This window comes from Theobroma umbraticum, unplaced genomic scaffold (assembly GCF_002168275.2).
Source record: "Theobroma umbraticum cultivar Fairchild unplaced genomic scaffold, ASM216827v3 scaffold_30.0, whole genome shotgun sequence".
NCBI lineage: Eukaryota > Viridiplantae > Streptophyta > Magnoliopsida > Malvales > Malvaceae > Theobroma > Theobroma umbraticum.
This window is the reverse complement of record NW_018397254.1, coordinates 5,425,571-5,446,602: the sequence shown is the minus strand read 5'-3', so window position 1 is coordinate 5,446,602 and position 21,032 is coordinate 5,425,571. Positions and strand designations below refer to the sequence as shown.

The 21,032-nt window shown below is 37.6% G+C and overlaps 4 protein-coding genes across 6 annotated transcripts; 3 read left to right on the top strand and 1 right to left on the bottom strand.

Moving 5' to 3' along the window:
• The first annotated feature begins 431 nt into the window (after window positions 1-431).
• LOC110429156 (subtilisin-like protease SBT3.5) lies at window positions 432-4,451 on the top strand. Its single transcript, XM_021445054.1, has 10 exons — window positions 432-583; window positions 718-809; window positions 930-1,027; window positions 1,545-1,700; window positions 1,778-2,451; window positions 2,569-2,648; window positions 2,858-3,103; window positions 3,202-3,316; window positions 3,404-3,593; window positions 3,686-4,451. The coding sequence occupies exons 1-10, from the start codon at window positions 467-469 to the stop codon at window positions 4,246-4,248; spliced, it is 2,331 nt and encodes a 776-aa protein (XP_021300729.1). The 5' UTR covers window positions 432-466; the 3' UTR covers window positions 4,249-4,451.
• A 95-nt stretch (window positions 4,452-4,546) lies between these two features.
• LOC110429206 (30S ribosomal protein) lies at window positions 4,547-7,216 on the bottom strand. The gene is made up of 5 exons (XM_021445126.2): window positions 6,794-7,216; window positions 6,110-6,253; window positions 5,781-6,029; window positions 5,181-5,289; window positions 4,547-5,095 (listed from the first exon to the last, which is right to left on the bottom strand). Exons 1-5 carry the CDS (start codon window positions 7,091-7,093, stop codon window positions 4,965-4,967), a joined length of 933 nt encoding a protein of 310 aa, XP_021300801.1. The 5' UTR covers window positions 7,094-7,216; the 3' UTR covers window positions 4,547-4,964.
• A 2,908-nt stretch (window positions 7,217-10,124) lies between these two features.
• On the top strand, window positions 10,125-15,093 carry PRR5 (two-component response regulator-like protein). Of its 2 annotated transcripts, none has more exons than XM_021437985.2 (8): window positions 10,125-10,585; window positions 11,634-11,795; window positions 11,913-12,025; window positions 12,149-12,304; window positions 12,994-13,159; window positions 13,254-13,563; window positions 13,716-14,502; window positions 14,718-15,093. In XM_021437985.2, the coding sequence occupies exons 1-8, from the start codon at window positions 10,339-10,341 to the stop codon at window positions 14,847-14,849; spliced, it is 2,073 nt and encodes a 690-aa protein (XP_021293660.1). In that variant the 5' UTR covers window positions 10,125-10,338; the 3' UTR covers window positions 14,850-15,093. The 2 variants fall into 2 exon arrangements, with proteins under 2 accessions (XP_021293660.1, XP_021293651.1); XM_021437976.2 differs by having other exon boundaries at window positions 10,134-10,585; window positions 11,913-12,043.
• Window positions 15,094-18,355: 3,262 nt separating this feature from the next.
• On the top strand, window positions 18,356-20,228 carry LOC110416043 (NDR1/HIN1-like protein 26). Of its 2 annotated transcripts, XM_021427876.2 has the most exons (4): window positions 18,356-18,975; window positions 19,378-19,542; window positions 19,793-19,864; window positions 19,951-20,228. In XM_021427876.2, the coding sequence occupies exons 1-4, from the start codon at window positions 18,496-18,498 to the stop codon at window positions 20,011-20,013; spliced, it is 780 nt and encodes a 259-aa protein (XP_021283551.1). In that variant the 5' UTR covers window positions 18,356-18,495; the 3' UTR covers window positions 20,014-20,228. The 2 variants fall into 2 exon arrangements, with proteins under 2 accessions (XP_021283551.1, XP_021283567.1); XM_021427892.2 differs by lacking the exon at window positions 19,378-19,542 and having other exon boundaries at window positions 18,362-18,975; window positions 19,951-20,222.
• Window positions 20,229-21,032: the final 804 nt, after the last annotated feature.

Below are 21,032 nucleotides of genomic sequence, written 5' to 3'. Positions count from 1 at the left end.
TCGCTTTTAATATTGAAGTGAGGAGGGGTATTAAAATAATAATATATAGTTTGATATTTATTAAATTAGAGGTATTTTGACATATAAATATAATGAGAGTCTTTTAATTTAAATTAATTAATTTTAAATTAAATATTTGTTTAAAATTCAATACGATATTAGAGTAAACGATGCTCCCATTTATTTATTTTTTCTTCGAAATATTTATGATTTTTGTATTGGTAGTTTCAATTTGATAAATTATGAATTTATTAATCAATTAATTTCAAGTTGAATGTCATAATTCAGCAATGTCCTTTTAATTTTTTTAAAAAAATAGAAAGTAGCTTTAGTTAAAGCAATGTCTGTCGAGGAATAGTCGATCTTTGTTCTCCATTTAAGGAGGGCTGGTTCCGAGGACGAGAACCCATCTCTCTCCCCCTCTTCTTCTTATTAATTTCTCTCTCATTGTTTAAACCACCAAACAATGAGCTTGCTTTTGCATGTAAAGAACACCATAATTATGTCGTTTGTTTTAGTTCCCCTACTGCTGATTCTGAACGTGCATTATATGTTGCCAGCTCTTGCAGATTCCAACAGTAATGTTAGTAAATCCCTGCACCCCTGGCATGACAAATTGACAAATACCATCTCTGTATCGCTTTTCTTTCTTTGTTTTTTTTTTTCTCTTGTCTATATGCCTGTCCAAGAAAGTAAAATTTAGATAAAACTGGACAGGTTTACATTGTTTACTTGGGGAAAAGGCAGCATCCTGATGTAGAGCTTCTTACAAGAACCCATCACGAAATGCTTTCAACAGTTCTTGGGAGGTGCGTGCGTCGACATGAGAAGAAAAATAACATATCAACTTTTTGTGTTCCTCTAAACGTTTCTCCTTTTGAATATACAATCAAAGATTTTCTCACTACCAGCTTTGATCATTATTGCAGCGAAGAAACATCCAAAGAGTCCATGGTATATAGTTACAAACATGGCTTCTCTGGCTTCGCGGCCAAGATGACAGAGGCTCAAGCACAAAAGCTCTCAAGTATGTCTACTGCAACTTTTTATTTTTTTTTCTACATGTATGTATATCAAAAGAAGCTCTATGTTTTCGAGATGCCATCCTATTATTTAACTGATAGACTATTTCATTATTTATAAATGTCATATATATTGATTACTTTGCGTTTGCTAAAAAAAATCCTATGGCTGTGAGATTGTTCAAACATGAATTATTCTGAAAGCTTGCAATGGAGGCGGTGCATGCATGCAACATCCTAACTATTTGGCGTGGGTTTTTGTATTTGCCTATTTGGGCCTTTGCATAATTTTTATCCTAATTTGGACTTCAACTAATTAACTTGGTCCAAACTTACCAATTTCACTTTGGGAACAAAAAGATTTTCACGAAGAATATCTTTTCTACTTTTACATGGACTTTTGATTTCACTATGCAAGACAGTAGATTTGTAGAGAAGACTTGAAAGGCAGATCACATCCACAAAATTCCTGTATATATGAATTAGAAAGCTTTTGTTCCTAGATCTGTCTTTTGGTTGTAGAACTACCTGGCGTGGTTCATGTCACACGCAATGAATTTTATAAGCTGCAAACAACCAGAAGCTGGGATTACCTTGGACTCTCTACGACTTCTCCATCAAACCTTCTGAATAAAAGCAAAATGGGGAATGGTGTTATAATCGGTCTCCTTGATACAGGTCTGGTTCTCATCTCTACCACTCTGTGTTTGCGTCTGACAGTGTTACTAATTAGCCTCCATGTAAGTAATGAGCAGGGATATGGCCAGAATCAGAAGTTTTCAATGATGAAGGTCTGGGGCCAATCCCCTCAAGGTGGAAGGGAGTTTGTGAATCAGGAGAGCTCTTCGATGGTGCAAAAGCCTGCAACAGAAAATTGATAGGGGCTCGTTATTTCATCCGTGGACTCCAAGCGGAATATGGACAGCCATACAACACTAGTGCAAACGACGATTACATGTCCCCAAGAGATCCAAGCGGACATGGAACGCACACATCTTCAATTGCAGGTGGCTCCTTTGTGGCCAATGTCAGCTATCATGGTCTAGGTCTTGGGACAGTTAGAGGTGGTGCACCCGGGGCTCGTCTAGCTATGTACAAAGTGTGTTGGCAATTGTATGGAGGAGTATGTTCCGATGCTGATGTTCTGAAAGGCTTTGATGAAGCAATACATGATGGTGTGGATGTGCTATCAGTGTCTCTTGTCGCTGATATTCCCTTGTATTCTGATGTCGACGAGCGTGGCTCGATTCCAATTGGTTCATTTCACGCTGTGGCCAAAGGGATTACTGTTGTTTGTGCAGCAGGGAATGCAGGCCCAAGAGCGCAAACCGTACAGAACACTGCGCCCTGGATTTTGACTGTTGCAGCAAGCACTGTGGACCGGTCCTTCCCCACACCGATTATGCTTGGGAACAACCAAACCATAATGGTAATTTTATTACGAAGTTGGTCATAAGCAATAAAACAGATGAGGAAAATAGGACACAGGCTGTGAGGGCATCGCTAATTGATTGGATCTCAACTGACAGCTACGTATTGATTGCAGGGTCAAGCCATGTTCACAGGAGAGGATACAGTGTTTGCTACACTGGTATACCCAGAAGTCTCAGATCTTATGGTTTCTCGGTAAATATAATCTACAAATTACAATAATCACAGTTTTTCAATTTAAACTCTTGTAATCCTTGGATTAGACTATGTCACAGAGTCATCCTTTCAACAAAACCTTTGTGCAGTACTGAGCAAAAAAAAAAAAAAACACTTTGTGCAGCAGCTTCTTCTTCTCAGACAACTTTATTTTGTGTTACCTAAAGCAAAACTAATTGTTTACACAGTAATTGTGAATCTCTCTCGTCAACTGATGATTGGATGGCCGGAAAAGTGGTGCTTTGCTTTGTTTCAGAATACAATATGAGTTTGTTAGACGACGGTATATGGTCTGTCAAAGAGGCTGGTGGTTTGGGAGTGATTGTAGCTAGGACTTCAAGTGACTACCTTTATTCATATGCTACTCGCTTCCCATGTGTTCAAGTAACCTACGAAACTGGAACGCAGATACTCTATTACATCCGATCCACGAGGTACAATCGTCATCCTTGCCATTACTAGTAAAAATTTTTCATGTTACTCATCATCTTTGCTATATGAACTATTAAGATGATTGCTGTCAACCTTGCAGTAACCCCCAAGTAAGGCTGAGCCCGTCAAGAACTCATGTTGGCAAACCCTTGTCAACCAGTGTGGCATACTTCTCATCTCGAGGGCCCAGTTCCAATGCACCTGCGATACTTAAGGTTTGTCGCCCTCCTATCCAATGATTCTCTGTGATATTTATCTGCTAAAACCTCAGCAGAGCTTGCTATGATCTGTGTGTGGCACAGCCAGATATAGCGGCCCCAGGCGTTAAAATATTAGCAGCAAGTCCTCCTGATCGACCAACAAATGGTGCATTCGCTTTTCGCTCAGGAACTTCCATGGCAACTCCCCATGTGTCAGGAATTGTTGCACTGCTGAAATCATTATATCCGGATTGGTCCCCTGCAGCTATTAAATCGGCAATTGTCACCACTGGTATATCCATTAAGTTACCTTCCAAATCCCAATATGTGCTGACACCTTCCACATGTTTGCCTTCGTGAACTGTTTTGGTCTTTTAACTGCAGCACTGAGTGCCGATCAATCCGGAGGACCAATATTTGCTGAGGGAGAACCATCAAAGCTTGCAGATCCATTTGATTTTGGAGGTGGAATTGTGAACCCAAATGGCGCAGCAGATCCTGGCCTTGTTTATGACATGAATACAGAGGATTATGTTCAATATCTTTGCGCCATGGGCTACAATGACTCTGCCATCTTCCAGCTCACACAACATCCAACAGTTTGCCCCTCCAAAGAGCCCTCTATTCTGGACGTAAACCTCCCTTCCATAACTATCCCAAGCCTCAGAAAGCCAACAATTCTTACCAGAACAGTCACGAATGTTGGACCTGTCAACTCCAAATACAAGGCCAATGTTGAGTTCGCATCTGGCATAAATATAGCCGTAAGACCCGAAATATTGATCTTTAACTCAAAGACAAAGACCATCACCTTCACCGTGATGATTTCATCTGCCCACAACGTAAATGCAGGTTATTACTTCGGAAGCCTGACTTGGACAGATGGGGGGCATGTAGTAAGGAGTCCAATAGCTGTGAGAACTGAGGTTGGAGAAAGTTTTTTCTGATGAAAACAAGTTAACCCTCTGCGCAAGGAAAGCTTATCCAGTTGTTTACAGCAAATTACCCAAATGAACATAAATAAAAGAAAGAGTAGGTGGTATTTCCTAGAATCTAAATCATGGAACAAATAAAGATGTGTAGCAAATCCCTGTAATCAATCAGAAGCTTGAAATAAAAAAAAAAAGAAGCATAAGCTTGAAATTGTAAACTACTTCACTTTTATGCTTCATCAGTTCATACTCTACTTGCAAAGGTTACACACTAACAAAATCAAAGGTACCTTGACAACCTGCAAAAGTCAAATAACGCATCATCCTTAAGCATAATAAATTGACCTGTATATAAAGAATGACATTCTACCGGCCTTGCCATAGAAGCAAAAGTGCAGGCGGCAAAAGTATGTTAAAATCCACTTTAGCAAAGGGAGAAAGAATATTGAGCAAATTAACATGTATATAGATTGCATGGTGATTATACATGTCTTTTCTCATCCCTGTACGTCAGGCACCAAAAGGTGTCCCAATCTTTCAAAATCTAATCACCCACATGACAATCTTCATATACCCTAAAGCATCATCTTCACTTAATCTCAACCCTGGTAGTGTGTCTCTCTACATGCCTTGACCTTCATCTATAGTGTTGCCATGAAAAATCTACAGATGAACTGAAAAGCTTGCCATATTTCTGTCTTACAAAATGACCTTCCTTTCTTTAGACCAACCTATTCTACAAAGAAGTGTTGTTTGGCAGAATCTACCACCACTGGCTCTAATTTCTCAGCTTTACCATCTCCTTTAGGTATAATGAGTCCATACCCTCCAGCTTTCCTTTTGTATAAAATATTAATCTCACCTGTGCCAAGCACAGAACATATTATTATTCTTAGCACATAAAAATAATGCTGAGGAAATGAATAAGGGCGCTCAAAAATTCATACCAGTTTCCTCATTACGGAAACCGTAGAAGTCATGATCAACATTTTCAAGCTGCTCAATTGCTTCAGAGACAGTCAGAGGTGGCATCTCAAAATATTTTGTACGAACGATCTGAAACATTCATGATGCAGTTGCATCAGTGGGGAAAAGAGGGGGGGAAAAAAAAGGAAAGCAAGTTCCAACACCACTTGAGAAAGCACTGTTGAGAACAGGATCTATGTGATTGATCGTCTTTCTAGATGCAAATGAAAGCAGGAAAACACAAACAAAAATCCTCCATGATTTCTAATAACAAGATAATCCTATCATGTTACTAAAACACATTTTAGAAAAGTGTTACCTAAAAGATCAAAATAGGCAATAATGCTACATACTCATTGCCATTATTTTCTCATTCCTCTGTCCTAGATGGCAATTGAGCTTGAATGTCCACTCAGGAAACAAAATCCATCAATCACAGTTTCCATGAACTCGAAAGAAGAAAAATTTAAAAAGCCCTTTAATACGATGTCATGCAGTCAAGCATGATAGTGAAAACATGAAATATATCTGCAACAAAACTAATTCCAGAAACAATTCAATAGATTAAAAGTTGAATAAACCTCATCTATAAAGCCATCATCCTCCTGCTCAGGAACTGCCTCTACATCATCCTCCACTAATACTGCCACTGGCTCTCTAACTTTCAATCTATTGAAGCCCTTCATGTGTCGGCCATGGTCTGATTCTTTCTCCTTAATCTTCCTTAACTTTCTTTGTAGAATTGAGGACACCAAATCTATACTCCCATATACTGTCTCAGCATCTTCCTCTGCACGAACCACTCCATGCTTCTTTGTAAACAAAGTAACCTTCAAACAAAAATCCATGAGACAAATGTCTAATCGGAAACTTGCTTTCAAGCAATAAATATCTTAAATTTAGTTAGCACCTCACATCGTCGAATCCTTGGGCCTTTCCCAAATTCTCCACCTCGAACAGACAACCTGACATCAACTTCCCTCACAAGATGACTATGCTTCTGAACTGCCTTACCAACCTTCTCCTCAACATGCTGCTTAACCGTATCTGTCAACTATATTCCATAAAAAAGAGTTTAGACGCAAACAAGAAAAAGAATGGATGTAATGCAACGAATGGTTCAGTTCACTTTAATCGTTGTCAGACTATTAAGAAGACTAGAAAGTAACAGGTAGATCAGAATAGGTTTTTTCGCAGTTTGAAATCCAACAAAACAAAAAATCATCTCTAACCTTTCCCATCTATTTGCTCAAATATTACTGGACAACTTTGGTGTGGGCATTATAAAAATCATTAATGTCAATAGCAGATGGCATAATAAGCAAAAGAAAATATTGGCCAAACTAAGTGCCCCATCATGATGTAGGTTTTGTTTTTTGGTTAAAACATTATGATGTAGTTGGTTTCTACAATTTACATGCTTAAAGTAAAAAGTCATTGGCTTCCAGTAGGAAAAGATGCATCACCCATTAAACAACAAAGGGTCACAACTTAAAATAGTAAACGAAATCCCACTATTTGAGTTAGAAAGCATCAATCTTGACAACTTTTTTAAACAGAGTAAGTGATATAATAAGATAAGGAAAAGAATCACCTCGAGATTTTTGCCTTGGATGATTAATTTGACAGAAGACAGAGGACCATCCCATGACATCCGAACCGTTAATGAGCAGACCCTGCTTTTTCTTGATTCTGTCTCAATGTACTTGAAACTGTTCCCGACTGGGTTCAGGAAGATGGATTTGTAAGAAGGTAATGAAGGGATTCGAGGCTTCGTGGGAGTGAACAGAGAGACTGATGAAGCTGAAGAAGAGGGACATGAAGATGACGAGACAGAGACTGATATTGCGTGGTGGAAATTTGTTTGCGATGAAGCTAACAGAGTAGTAGCCATTTGGTTAAAGAAGAACAGTGCTTGGATGGATGGAAACCGGAAGAAAATACCGGAAGAGTTTCAGTTTAGGCAGGGAGAAAAATGAAAAACAAAATTTGTGGATAAGGACACGTGAAATGGCAGAGGTGGACGGATGTGGTTGGTCTCCTACGGGCGATGAATCTTTTGGCCTTTGGACATAAAATCAAGATGTACGTGGCATAAATAATATAATTGGGACCCATTTTATTTAATTAGACGTGGCTTTTAGTCTTATGGTCCGTATCTCAGCTCTTGCCTTGGTAGGAGAATGGATTGGAGGGTTATCTCTTTTCCTTCTGTTTGGCAACTTTGGCAACCCCGATCTAGTCCCGGACATTAATTTCTTCCGTCTTTTTGAGGATTAAGTGTCTAGTTGGTTCAGTGTTTTTTTAAAATTTATTTATTTCTTAAAATTAAAAATAAAATCAAATATAATTTTGAAATTTTTTTAAAAATAATAAGTTTTTTTAAAAAATAAAATCTAAAAAAATTCAAGAAAAGTTCTATTTCTTCACTCGTTTTAAAAATACATTAACTTTTAGAGAATTTTTTTTTAAATATCTTCATTTATTAAAAAAAATCCCAACATTACCTCTACTCAAAAATATCCTCATTCATAAACTTTTTTGTTATATAATTATATTTCTAACAATTTATTTTAAATTAATAAAAAAACTTTTATCCATTATAAACAAAAAATAAAAAAATATTTATTAAATACTTTTTATGATGATTTTAATCAAAATTAAAATTTAAATAAATTACTTTTTCAAATAATTTATTTATAAAAAGATTCATAAAAGTAAATTTATCAAATAATTTTAATATAGTTTTAAAAAATATTATCTTGTATAATAATTTTTAAATTAAAAAATCTATGGTATAATTTCTTATAGAATCCTTACATTCCATTGTAACAGTTTTCTATAATGTAGTAATAACTATTCTGCTCGTGACATATAAATGTGAAGACATTGTTTTAGGTATGATTCCCACCAAAGTTATGTTATGTAAAATGTTTATTTAATTATGTTATGTAAAATGTTTGATGCAAGTGAATCGTTTAGTACTGTTAAATAAAATCAAAACTAGTTGTTTGCTTGCTTCTAGAGGATGAATACGTTAAAAAACCGAAAAAAAAATCAAATGAAAATGGTTAAAAATCCACAATACGGGGGTTTAATTAATGGAGGCGGGTGGAGTTGAAAGCGAAGTTTTTCTCCCTTGGAAGTGGGGAAAGGTGACTCCACTACCACAAATTAAAAAAAAAAAAAAAGAGGTGATAAATTCTTCACCGATCATCAGCTACTATCGTTTGTCATGGTTCACCAATTGCTCATAGATACCAATCATTTTATACTGTTCATCGCTGTTTCTTAAAAAATCATCCACTCATGTTGTTTATTTGTCAACGAACGTTTGTGGACAACCTTAAATCACCTATTGACGATTTCTATGAAGCACTAATCGTAGCCCATTCGTCAACCATCATCTTCATTGTTGGCGGGGACCGCCCCATGGAATTTGATCATTGCTTCTTAAAATCACCACAAATATCAATTTGCTCGTAACTTGACTCCTGTTAGATATTTAATGAAGGCTTGAAAGAAAAAGACCATTTGTGTAACAAAGGTTGATTTGATCAGTAGTTTGCCCAGATTAATACGCAAAGTGATTATAAGCATCGCCACGCTCGCTTGCTACCCCATCAGCTCCGGTTGGTGAAATGAAGAAGATTATTAGTGGAAAAGATAATATTTCATCTAAAATTTTTGAATTTACATCCAATAATTGTGCAAAAAAAAAAAAGAGTTAGACCAAACCCACGTCTAATAGAAGTCGAATCCAAGGCTCTAAAATTTTAGCAACTTGTCCTTACCCAATATTTATTCACTTCCAATTGCGAAATGTGCATAGATTAATATGATTACAATTTAATGCCTCTCACATAAAAAATGCTATGAGATAAATATAATTAAATAATTATAAATAATATTAAAATATTAAATAAATCTATAAATTAATTCAAAGTATTTTAAAAAGCTCATTTTTTTTTATTGTATGTAAATAACCATTTATTTTATAATTTATCTCATGACATACATTTTCATTCAGCTAATTTCATTATGTAAGTAAAATTTCATCAACATCTCAGCCAATGAAATGGAATGGAATATGCATCACATTCAACGGTGAAATCTTCACTTTCTTTCCCGAAATTACTCCACCCTCTAGAATGCCAACCAAAAAAAATCTTCGAAAATATTTGACATCAAGGAACAAGAAGGAATGTGAATATATGCGATTTTCAGTCCTTGAAAATATCGTCGTCCAAGTATCACATGACGCTTATCACACGCGCAGCTGTAGCATTTGATGACCAACACATGCCAAAGCGGCCACGTTGCCAATCCAGTAGGGCCTCCCCGTAATTTCAAAAGTGACCTATGGACAGTGCACGAACCAATCAAGCGAATCGGCCGGGAGGTAGAGTTTGGAAAAATGCAAGCCACTTGCCTCTCTCGGCAGACTCCTGTTCAACAGGAAAGCGAGTAGAATCCACGTGCCACAGAATTCGGACCGTAGAGAGAACATGAAGAGAGATGGAAAAAGGATGGCGTTCTTGACAACTTCAAAACCACAAAACGAAGCGTTCCCTTGGAATGCCCCCACGTGTCGGGTTCCTGTCCAGGAAATCCACTGTCTCCTCAAAGCACTCACGAAAATATCTTTCAAGTGCAGCTAATAGATTATTAGCGACTGGGGCCCACACAAAAATATCCCGATCTAAAGAAGGCCGAAGGCCATGTTTGACCCTTAAATTTTTTCTTTTTTTGTTTCGGCAAACATTAAAGGACAGCCCCAAAATCCAATGACTCTGAGCTTTTAGATCCCTCATGCCCTCCCTTCCAGATAGCTGACGTGGCTTCCGTAGGCCATACAAAACAGGCTTGTAGATATTTTTCCTTGGTCGTAGGTTGAGTATTCGTCACCGTTAGATGAGAGTCGGTTGGCAACTCAATTTGTTTTTTGGCCGTCCGATGAAGGCCAGATTTGCTCAAGATATTTTTTTTATAGGTAGATAAATGTAGATATTAGCAGAAGATGGGATATCTGTTCGACTTACTTCTTTTATTTTCCTTTGCTTTCATTTCTAAGTTCATAGTTCAAAAAAGTAATAGTCGGGTGGCACTGGATTTTAGTGGTAAAGAGAAAAAAGAAATATGGGTGAGGTTGTGGTAAGTAGCGAGGAAGTGGAGATGGTGAAATCTGACAGTGAAACTGAGAAGGAACATGGAGAGTTCCAAGGGAATAAGAGGAAGAAGAGGACGCCAGGGAGTTCTGCCTCCGGGGAGGTGGTGAAATGGGAAAGGTTTTTGCCCAGGATGGCCTTGAGGGTTTTGTTGGTCGAAGCCGATGATTCTACGAGGCAGATTATAGCTGCTCTTCTCAGGAAATGCATTTATAGAGGTTTGTTTCCTTTCTTCTCCTTTCGTCTCTGTCTTTCTGACTGGTAAATGGTGGTAATGCTTTTATCATTTTATTCCTGAAAAACTACTGGTTTTTCTTTTCAAAGTACGGACAGGGTTTTATTTGAATTATAATCAGGGAAAAAAAATGCGTTTTTATGTTTTCAATTACTTCAGCTCTGATGGGTACTTATTTGCTTCCTCTTGGAAATCGTCTCTGTTTTATGGCCTTCTTGCTTAAGTTTTTAGTATGAACAACAGGCCTATCCTTCAGCAGTAATCTGAATTTGATCCGTTAGTACTGCTGGTTTTCAATTTCAATGACCGAAAAATTTTGTTTTCGCTAGCAGAGAAGAATTCTTTTATATATATATATATATATATATTTGTTTTCAGTTGCTTCAGCTTGCTTTAAACTTTATAGCGTAGTTCAACTTACCTTCTCACCTCTTCATTAAAAGTTTTCTCTGCACTGGGACTTCCTGGCTCAAATAGCTTAAACGAATTAACATGCCTTTTTCGGTCAATGAAAAAAAATCTTATAGCTTTGGTTAATTGTTAGTAAAATTTCCTTTGGAGTAGGATCCACCTGCTTAAATCTGTTTCATGTTTTTCAAATTGAGTAACTATAAATAAGGAAAAAGGGAACAGCACAATAATTTATAGGTGAAGGCCAAAGGATAAAAGGATGCAAAAACAGAACGTTGCTCTATGGTGCTTACTTTATCTACTCAGCAAGTGTCATTAGAGCATTGTGGCAACCTAAAACATGTTTACTTTAGCTAGTGAATCCATTTCTGCAAAAAATGGAATTGAGTTGAGTTCAGTTCAGGATACCTACTTCTGTATGCAAGATGCTCTTCTTTTTAACATTTTGGCAATATTACATGGTTACTGGTTAGAGATGGTAGTTCAAGCTGCTCCTTTTACTTTGCCCAGGCCTGAAAAATTGCATGTTGATCCTTGCTTCAAGTAAGAAGCTGTTTATAATTATAATATGCTACATTTGGAATTGAAAATTTGTATTGTTCTTTTTCCTTTTTGAGCAGTTGCTGCTGTTCCTGATGGCTTGAAGGCATGGGAGATGCTGAAAGGAAAACCCCGTAATATAGATCTTATATTGACAGAAGTGGATTTGCCATCTATATCAGGATTTGCTCTTCTTACACTAATCATGGAGCATGAGATTTGCAAAAGCATCCCTGTTATAAGTATGATATGGAAGATACTAATTTTGAACATTCGCAAAGTTCCTAAGGTTTTCTACTATGGGTCTATGACAAAGCAATTTAAATGAGTTTTCTTTTTCTTTGGGTGTGATTATGCAGTGATGTCCTCACAAGATTCAATTAGCACGGTATATAAATGCATGTTGAGAGGTGCTGCTGACTACCTTGTTAAACCAATACGGAGAAATGAGCTGAGAAATTTATGGCAGCATGTATGGAGAAGACAATCAGTATGCTTACTTCTTACACGGAATTTCCCTTTATCACTTACAGTTTCTTTGAAGTTATAATTTGCATCTTTTGTGATTCTGATTTATATCTGTTGGTCAAATCAGTTGATAGTTGGTGGAAACTCACCCCAGGATGAGAGCGTTGGACAGAAAAAGGTTGAAGCTACCTCTGAAAATAATGCTGCAAGTAATCATTCGAGTGGTTGCTTGGCTAATCTCCAAAGAACTAAGGAACAAACTGAGAAAGGGAGTGACGCTCAGGTCAGTGCTTCATCCTTCATATGAGCTTTGTTGTGATTGATCTGTGCATTTCCTATATAGATGATTTGCCTTACTCTCGACTGTGCTTTTTAAAGACAATCTACTGTTTTCAGAGTGGTGACTTTTTTGTATGTGGCCTGATTAATCTTATCTGAAATTACAAATTTTATGTGAAAATTGAAAACCCTTTTGTCATCTTCATATTTACAATTACCCATAGGAGCAAAGCGTAGCATAGAAACCGTGGAGCATATAAAACTTTGAATTGTTTTAAACCTAAATCTGCTACAGACATACTAACAAATAATACTGATCGCGAAAGATGCTTTGCAGATGCTCTACAATGGAATGCCTTGCTCAACTTATCCAAAAAAGAATAAAGAAAAACCCTTGCTCTATTCCACTAATTAAGTCATATGTTTAATTTTTACATCTCAGAATATTAATAAGCTTGTTTTGGATGTTGTGTCATAAATTGGTTTCATTGTCATTTTGTTTGCTGACATCCCTATAGCTAATTTAGATTTCTCATGGAGTAGTCAAAAATGGTTCTGGGAACGCTTAATGAAGCCTTGTAAAGGTCATGTATGTACTGATGAGGTCACTCATGGTCAAAAGGAATTTTCTTTCAGTTTAAGTTGGCTTCATGAAGTTTCATATAGAGACTGCATGTTTGCTGTTTTTTGCAGAGCTCTTGTACAAAGCCAGACATGGAAGCTGAGAGTCCCCACATGGCTAATATGCAGGAATTTTCATGGATGATACAGGGAAAATCTCTACCAAGTGAATCACAGAAGCATGAAGCTCATGCCAATTTCAATCAGAAACCGTTAGTGCATGAGATGAAAACTGGGGGTAAGACACTAAATTTTGAATTTGGCATTGAGTTTTCTGTCTGGTAGGAGAGCATCTAACCTTTTCTCAATGTCTCAATCAAATTTGTGAGCAGTTGATGATGCCTGCCAGGATGCTTATATAACAACCATGTACAAGGGTGTTGAACTGGAAAGTCAAAGAAGGGATGCTAATATCTCTGTCGAGGCTGGTGATGCTTTCATCGATTCACCAAGAGAAGCTATTGACTTCATGGGAGCATTTAATAGAAATTGCAATTCTTCTTCAATCAATAGCACAAGCAAGTGTGATTCTTCTCCACACTTGGATCTTTCCTTGAGAAGATGTAATCTTAATGTTTTTGAGAATCATGTTACTCAAGAAAGGCCTACGCTCTGGCATCCTAATTCATCAGCCTTTACAAGGTTGGTTTTCATAGTAGTTGTCATTATCATCTTGGGATTCAGCACAGTAACTTAAAAGTTTTTGAAGTATTGAATCCGATTTAGCTTTTTCATGTGTTGCTTTTTATAATTGCATTTTTAGTTGTTAATCATACCAATGATTCTTAACGCAGGTACACTAGCAGAGTATCACAGCCCCTGCATTCAACAGTGACAAGTGTCAGAGATCAAAAGAAAGAATCTGGGACTAATTCTGAGAAGATGTTGTCCAATGTTATTTCTGAATATAACTCAGATACTCGTAGTCCCACACTAACTTCTCAAAGAAGCATGATCCCTTTGACTACTGGAGCTACTGGTAAACGGAAGCAAACTGAAGTACCAGTGTCATGCACGCCACAGAGAGTATTTCCTGTCCCAGTACCAGTGAAGGGTATAAGATTGAATAACCTGTGCGATGGCTATAATTCTGTAATTCCTCCAATCTTTTGTCCACAGTCAGGTTCATCTCCAGTGCCAAGTCCAAGCTCAGCCAACGAACAAGAACCTGCCTTTTGTGTGAATCTATTTCGTCATTCCAGTTTTGAAACTAACAACTCTGGACAGTTGTATGACCAACTTGGCTCCAAAACAAACAAGTCGACCAACCAACCTTTGCACAAGCTGGATCAAAAATTGGATTCAATTGAGGATAGAGGACATATTTCTCCTACCACTGATCAGAGTGCAAATAGCAGCTTCTGTAATGGCTCCTTAAGTCAACTTAATAGTATTGCATATGGTAGCACTGGTGCAAGTAATGGCAATGTTGATCAGGTTGCTGTCATCCGAGCTCCCCCAGAGAGCAAGAATGATGATAGTTTTCTCAGTCCTGGTGGAAATTCACGCCGATCTATCCAAAGAGAAGCAGCTCTAACCAAGTTTCGCTTGAAGCGGAAGGATAGATGCTATGAGAAAAAGGTATGGAATTATAATCCGTTGCTATCGTTTTGTGGTTATGTGCTTACTGTTACACTACTGTGCATACAGAAATAATATTTCTAAGATCCATTTGCATGAGTAATTGCCTGGTGCTACCAAATTGCAAAGTAAAATGTAGAATCATGTACAGATCAAATTCTCATAGATTCAGCAACTTGGAAGCAGCTAACATTTTACATTTGAATATTTTACAGGTCCGATATGAGAGCAGGAAGAAACTTGCAGAGCAGCGCCCAAGAGTAAAAGGTCAATTTGTCCGTCAAGTGCAGGCTGATCCTATGCATACCGAAGCTGAGTGTCATTATGGCAATTCATCTGATGGCTAGTTACAACTTTCTAAACTAAGGAGAGCATGGTGTCAAATTTGCTTGGATCTTTAGAAACGGTGGCATAGGCTATTTCAGCCTCTTATTTTGTGAAAGCTGAAGAAACAAAGTGGAGGTGGAATTCCAAGGATGCTTTTACACATATCCATACTCATTATATTAGTGGTTATTAACACAGGTATCTATGTACTTATTGTAAAATATAATATTTTGATCTTTTAGTTCGGAGTTCTTTTTCCCTGTTCGTTAATGGGGTTGCCTGAGTCATTCTTTATTTGTTACCTTGTAGAATCGTTTATTCAACCGTCGTACGTGCCAGTTGCAATTACCTTACAAACGTAGTGTAAATATAAATGAAGTGTAATCTCAATTTTCTTACGCGGGAGTACAGCAGACAAGGTTATCTCAATCTTGATTTTCCAAAATATAAACATATCTTTTATTTTATTTTTCGTAAATTATGTCCTGGGAGGATTGGAAAGCATGAATATTCAATTGAAAATGCCAAGTTTCAGAGCAATTCTGTCTTGTGACTCAGGCATCACCACTGATAAATTTTAGAAATAGGTAGTCGTCTCTGGGATGTTTTTTGGAGGCAGTTGTCTCTCTTTTGGGGAATTCTTTCCCTTCTTCTCTTAATGAATCTGTCATTTGCTTTTCAAAAAAAAAAGGGGAACAGGCCTACTCTGTCCTTGGAAGTGTTTGAACCATAAGAATATTAAAATTGTTGATGGGGTTCTTAGTGAAAATAGGTTATATATTTGTTTAAAATTAAACTTTGGCAACAGACTTCATCCACATTTGATTGAAATTGTTGATTTAGCAAATGCATCTCCCTAGCACTCTTGTTTCCTGGCGCTGCCAGGATGGCTAATATAGCTTGTAATAACATTTTCCAATCTACTGTCTTTTGCTAAGACATGATATACATGTGAATTGACAGCCGATTCACATCACAACACAAACACATGAGTTTCAAACTATCAAAACAAAACATTGTGCTTTCTTCCTTTATGGCATAGGATGGACTTTCCATCATAACAAAAATCTATTGCTAGAAATATTTTCAACTTGGTGTTTCCCAATTTGTAATGGATGCTTCTGGACCTGGAAAACTCTGGGATGTATTCCCAATTTCCGATTATCCCATGTTGTCATGGATGTGGAAAAATCCAGGATGCTTGAAACCAATTGAATTCATAGGGTGCTGCCTTGGTTTTTGGTTGCAGTGAAGCAGAGTTTGATTCACCTGTTTCTCGGGTGGAAACGCCATGGTGGCCCACCAATGATAGAATCTGAAATCTTGCTTGCTCTTGATCACCGCTGATTAAGCTGATTCATGATGCCGATTTAATGGAAACCCCAGGTTGATTACTAATACAAACTATGATGTAGCAGTGAGCGTATGATCCCCAAAATATATTAATTTGAGACCGATAATGACCAGCCCTTCAGTCCAAAACCGAAAGAAGGAGATCAAATGTCAGTAATCCAAGTAGCCACTTTCATGCGCTTTCCCCTGTTTTGGCTCTTGCTCTTGTCTGAGTTTGGTTGTTTGTATACAACTCTAAATTGATCAAGCAATGAATAGAACAGGACAATCGAATTATATTAGCTTTTTAATGAAGTCACATTCACTTTATGAAATCCTGCCGCCACCACTCTCCCACGACACCCCACCAAAACAAAAAATCAGTTTAGCCTGCCCACTATCATCTATCATCAACGCATGTTTATCTCCATAGAAATCAAAGAAATGAAAAAGTTTTAAGAACTTTTTTTTCCTGTTATAATGAGAGACATGATCGGGCCTAATTTTGGCCCCAGAGCCAAGAAAAATTATCAAATTTGGGAAAAGATGAGAACATAATGAAAATAATGAGACTCAAGAGTCAACAGTGATGGGGTCATCCAGCTTTCTCTTGATTGAAGGGCTCAAAACCTGAACAAGTTATTTTAAAGTGAACCAACTCTTTTGTATAATTTCAAACGTCTCAGCAATCCCAGACTGTAATATTCCTCTCGAAGATCCTGATTAGGAGTAGGGGGGTGGGTCCCTTGGCTTATATATCTAACAAACTTGACTGATTAATGAGGCTGATCTGTGCCAAAAATCCACGGCTGACATAGAGGAGGGTCAAATTTTTATGAATTTGTTTTCTTAGCGGCTACATAAAGACACCCAAAAATCATTAGGATCATTCCCGATTATTTCCAAAAAGTCAGATTCTTCATGTCTCACTCTCTTCTTTTAAACCCCTTTGTGCACAGTTCAATAATATAAGAAACTTTTCAAGTACAACTTCAAAGCTACATCCTTATGTACTGCTAATGTCTTATTATCTTATTTCAAAAACTCATTGTTGGAAGCAAAATCATTTTGCTTTCACTAAGCAAGGTGGCTAATGAAGAGAGAAAGGGAGGAGGAAATGAAGATGGCATGCCACGAGACCACTGCCCTGCGTTTCACTTACATCCAATCAACCAGAAAGGCTATGGCTACTCTCTCTTTAAAGCTCCTTTTGACAACCTTACTTTCCTTTCAATTATTCTAAAAGCCAGATTCTGGTTGAGAAAGCTAAAAAAAGATATCCCCGCATCCTCCCCCTCTCAGTCATCATGTTTGCATACACCAAAACATATCTTCTTGTAAAGTATCAGCGTATAAAACTTGTAATTCAAGCCTGTTGTATGGGTTCTCCGTGACAATACGATGCATGCGTATTCACGATTTGAGAGAAGGGGTCCTAAATCCTAATGGGGGATCTTGGGACCCATGATATATTGAGCACCCATGAATGAGTGCAATTTGTACTATGTTTGTGGGTACAGCTGGTAATCAGTAATCACCAAGCATAAGTCTTTTGGCTCTGCAAAGTACTGAAAAAGTAGGGCAATGCAGAAAAATTACCAGATAGGCGAGTTAGTTGCTGTAGGCTTCCTCGTTCCAGTTATTAATGATCTAATGGAATGCTAAGTTGTTCAAGATCATCCATCAAATTTATAGACACCTTCATTTTGTGTTTCATCATTTACAGCGAAACAAATTTATGTTGAGCATTGCAAACATGCTTTCTATAAATGAAATACTAACAATTATAGATGCTTGTTTCCCATATTCTATTGTGGAAGCAATCATCTATCAATGAGGGCTTATGAAATGAATATAATTATATTTGCAAGTAAATAAAGTACCAAATGTAGCTACCTCATTTGCTTTTGGGAAAAGGTTAAGCACTTAAGCTCCATCACAGTTGGTAATTGTGTGTGACCATCCCATCAGATTTAGATGTGCTACATCCACAAGAGACCAAAGCAAGGACTAAGGAGGAAAGTCTACAGATCCAGTGGTTGGAGGTATATCGTTGGCATTTTAATTCAACTTACAAACATAGATTTTAAAGGTGCATTGAGAAGTTAGCAAGTCATGAATATCTATTGGCTACTTCCCACCACCAGGAGAGCAGCTGCCAGTCAAAAAGTATGAGAGCCAAATAATTGCTGCTTTCCGTTTCCAATTTCTCCCTTTATTAAGCCCATCGTCTCCCTTTCCTAGCCTCGTAAGCCTTCTCCCTCTTCCCCTCTCTCTCTCTCTCTCTCTCTCTCTCTCTCTCTGTGTCTCTCTTCTCAGTTCTCCCTCTTGCAAATGTCTCAAGTCCTCTCAAAATCTCCCAAACACTGTGCCAAGCAAGGACTAAGCATTGACAAGTCCTACAAGAAACTATTTTTGGCCTTCTCTGCATTTTTCAGCACAATTTTAGCCTTCATATTCCTCATCTGGCTTATCCTTCACCCTTCAAAACCTCAGTTCTCCCTCAGAGAAGCAGATATCTACCAACTCAATCTTTCAGGCCCTCACCTTCTCAACTCTTCCATCCAACTCACCCTGCTCTCCAAAAATCCAAATAAAAAGGTTGGCATTTACTACGACAAGTTGCAAGCTTATGCTGCATATAAAGGGCAACAGATTACTGTTGATACCTCTCTTCCTCCTTTCTACCAAGGATATGAAGAGAGCAACCTGTTAACAGCATCTTTAGAGGGAAAAGGGCTGCCAGTGGCTTCATCCTTTGGTTACGAAGTTGGACGTGATCAGACTGCTGGAAGAATAGTCCTGAACCTGAAGGTAAACGGAAAGCTTAGGTGGAAGGTTGGGACTTGGGTTTCTGGCCGATATCAGTTCAACGTGAACTGTATTTCTGTTATGCCTTTTGGACCTACTGTCCCAACAGGTCCACTGAGTTCAAATCAAGGGACTCACTGTTCCACTGCTTTGTGATATGATGTTAACTAACATGCTTCTAGCAGTTATCATAGGTCTATCTTTGAAATGGTAGCTTGTATCAGCTTGATGGTCTATACTTTTCACTGTTTTATGTGTTGTGTTCTGAAAACTAAACTTAAGAGATTGTAATATAGCAAGTGATAATGAAAAGCTTATTTAGAATGTGCATCTTTATCTTATCTTCTACTTGTTATCATTCTGGCCTGATTTTGCTTTGCACGTGCTTGGTGGAGAATGAAAAAGAAGATGCATAGCTTCTTTTATAGTGGAAGGATGAGGGGGGGGATCGCTTCAGCTTTGCTCCTCCGAGCAGGTAGAAAGAGAAGCAGAATAGAGGTGGAGGACGAGATTCTAATCGGAAAGAAAAAGGGCTGCAAAAGGCCAGAAATAGGTTGCTTTGTTGGTCATGTAAATCCTTAACCTTTAATAATTATAGACGATTCATAGTGGCTATCTTAGACCACTCACATAGCCGCTAGCCCACACCTGCTGGGTCCCTTTTGCCTATTGGATCTTTTCTTTCTATTCTTTGCATATCCAGTTAAATGAATACTTGAATATACTGAAAGAACGTGTAAAATCCAGAAGCAGGTTCATTATTCCTTCCATTCCTGCTCAGTAACAAAGTTACGATATATTCTTTTTTTCCTAATTGCAGACAAACAGTCAAAAGGCATCCCTACTGAACAATTACAATGCAGTAAAGCTTTTTAATCCAGAACAAATACGGGTATATTCTGCGAGCATATTATCCTTTTTTCCTTATATTTTTCTTCCAAAATTCCCCAGCTCATTTACCGGCTCTTTTCTATACAGGCAAAACATCCTACTCTAGATAGGAGAAGGAAGGGAGGATGCCTCACGCCATTTGAGGCGTAAAATAAATAAAGAGAAAAACGTGGTAGAAGGAGAAAGAAAGTGCCAGCCCTTTATATGTAAACTGCTTCTTTTATAAAGGGGAGAGATGGAACGTTATTGGCATGTGAGCTAGATGAACTCGTTGTTTGATTGCACCTATTTTGCTACTAATAATTGATTTCTACAGCGAAAAATGTATAATACAGACAAAACCCACTCACTATCAGTGCTCTCAGGAAAAGCAGAAAGTGACCAAACTTTTTAAGGATATCAAAGCCTAGTGATTTCTCACCTGATCACTTCTAACAATCTGAACCACGAAATTGCTCCGAAACTTCACGAGCCTTATGCATTTTGCTTTTGATCTCCCTACAGTAAGTGTCAAGTTCAACCATATTATACTTTCCACCTCTAAGTTGACCTACTTCTCTTTGCAATAAGGTTTCTTATTGGCATCTGGTGGATCTAATCAATGTATGCTGCTGACAACTGGTTACAGAGGGGCAAGAGGTCATCCCAACAAAACCATAAGACCATGTTGCATTCAGATCCTTTTCTCACATCAGAGGCAAAACTAATCAGAAACCAGAATGAAAAGTTTGTCAAAGATGTAATTTAAACAATCTTCAGTAGAACTCCAGCATCTGTTCACATTTTTAGAACAAAGTCTTGAGGCTGAATTTGGTAAACTTCCCAACGAAAAAACCCCAAACGCCACTCTATAAGTTCTTAAATACTACTCCCTAAGAACAATACCAAACTCTTCAATCAAAATTATGCTCCATAAGAGTGAGAGATGCTCAGTCTGAATGTTTAAATAAAAGAAACAGTTTACCAACTTCACTCTCTTCTTGTCAGCTACAAAATCAATTCCTAATTAAAAAGGAAAACATTCCAAATTTTCATGAGAAGCCTCAAAAGAACCTATTTCCCAAACTCTTTAAACATAAGGATACCTTGCAGCAGAGCTCCTCTGAAATCCTTGTGGGAAGAGAGAATTCACTGTGTTTTGCAACATTGGCTTGTCTATCACTCAGTGT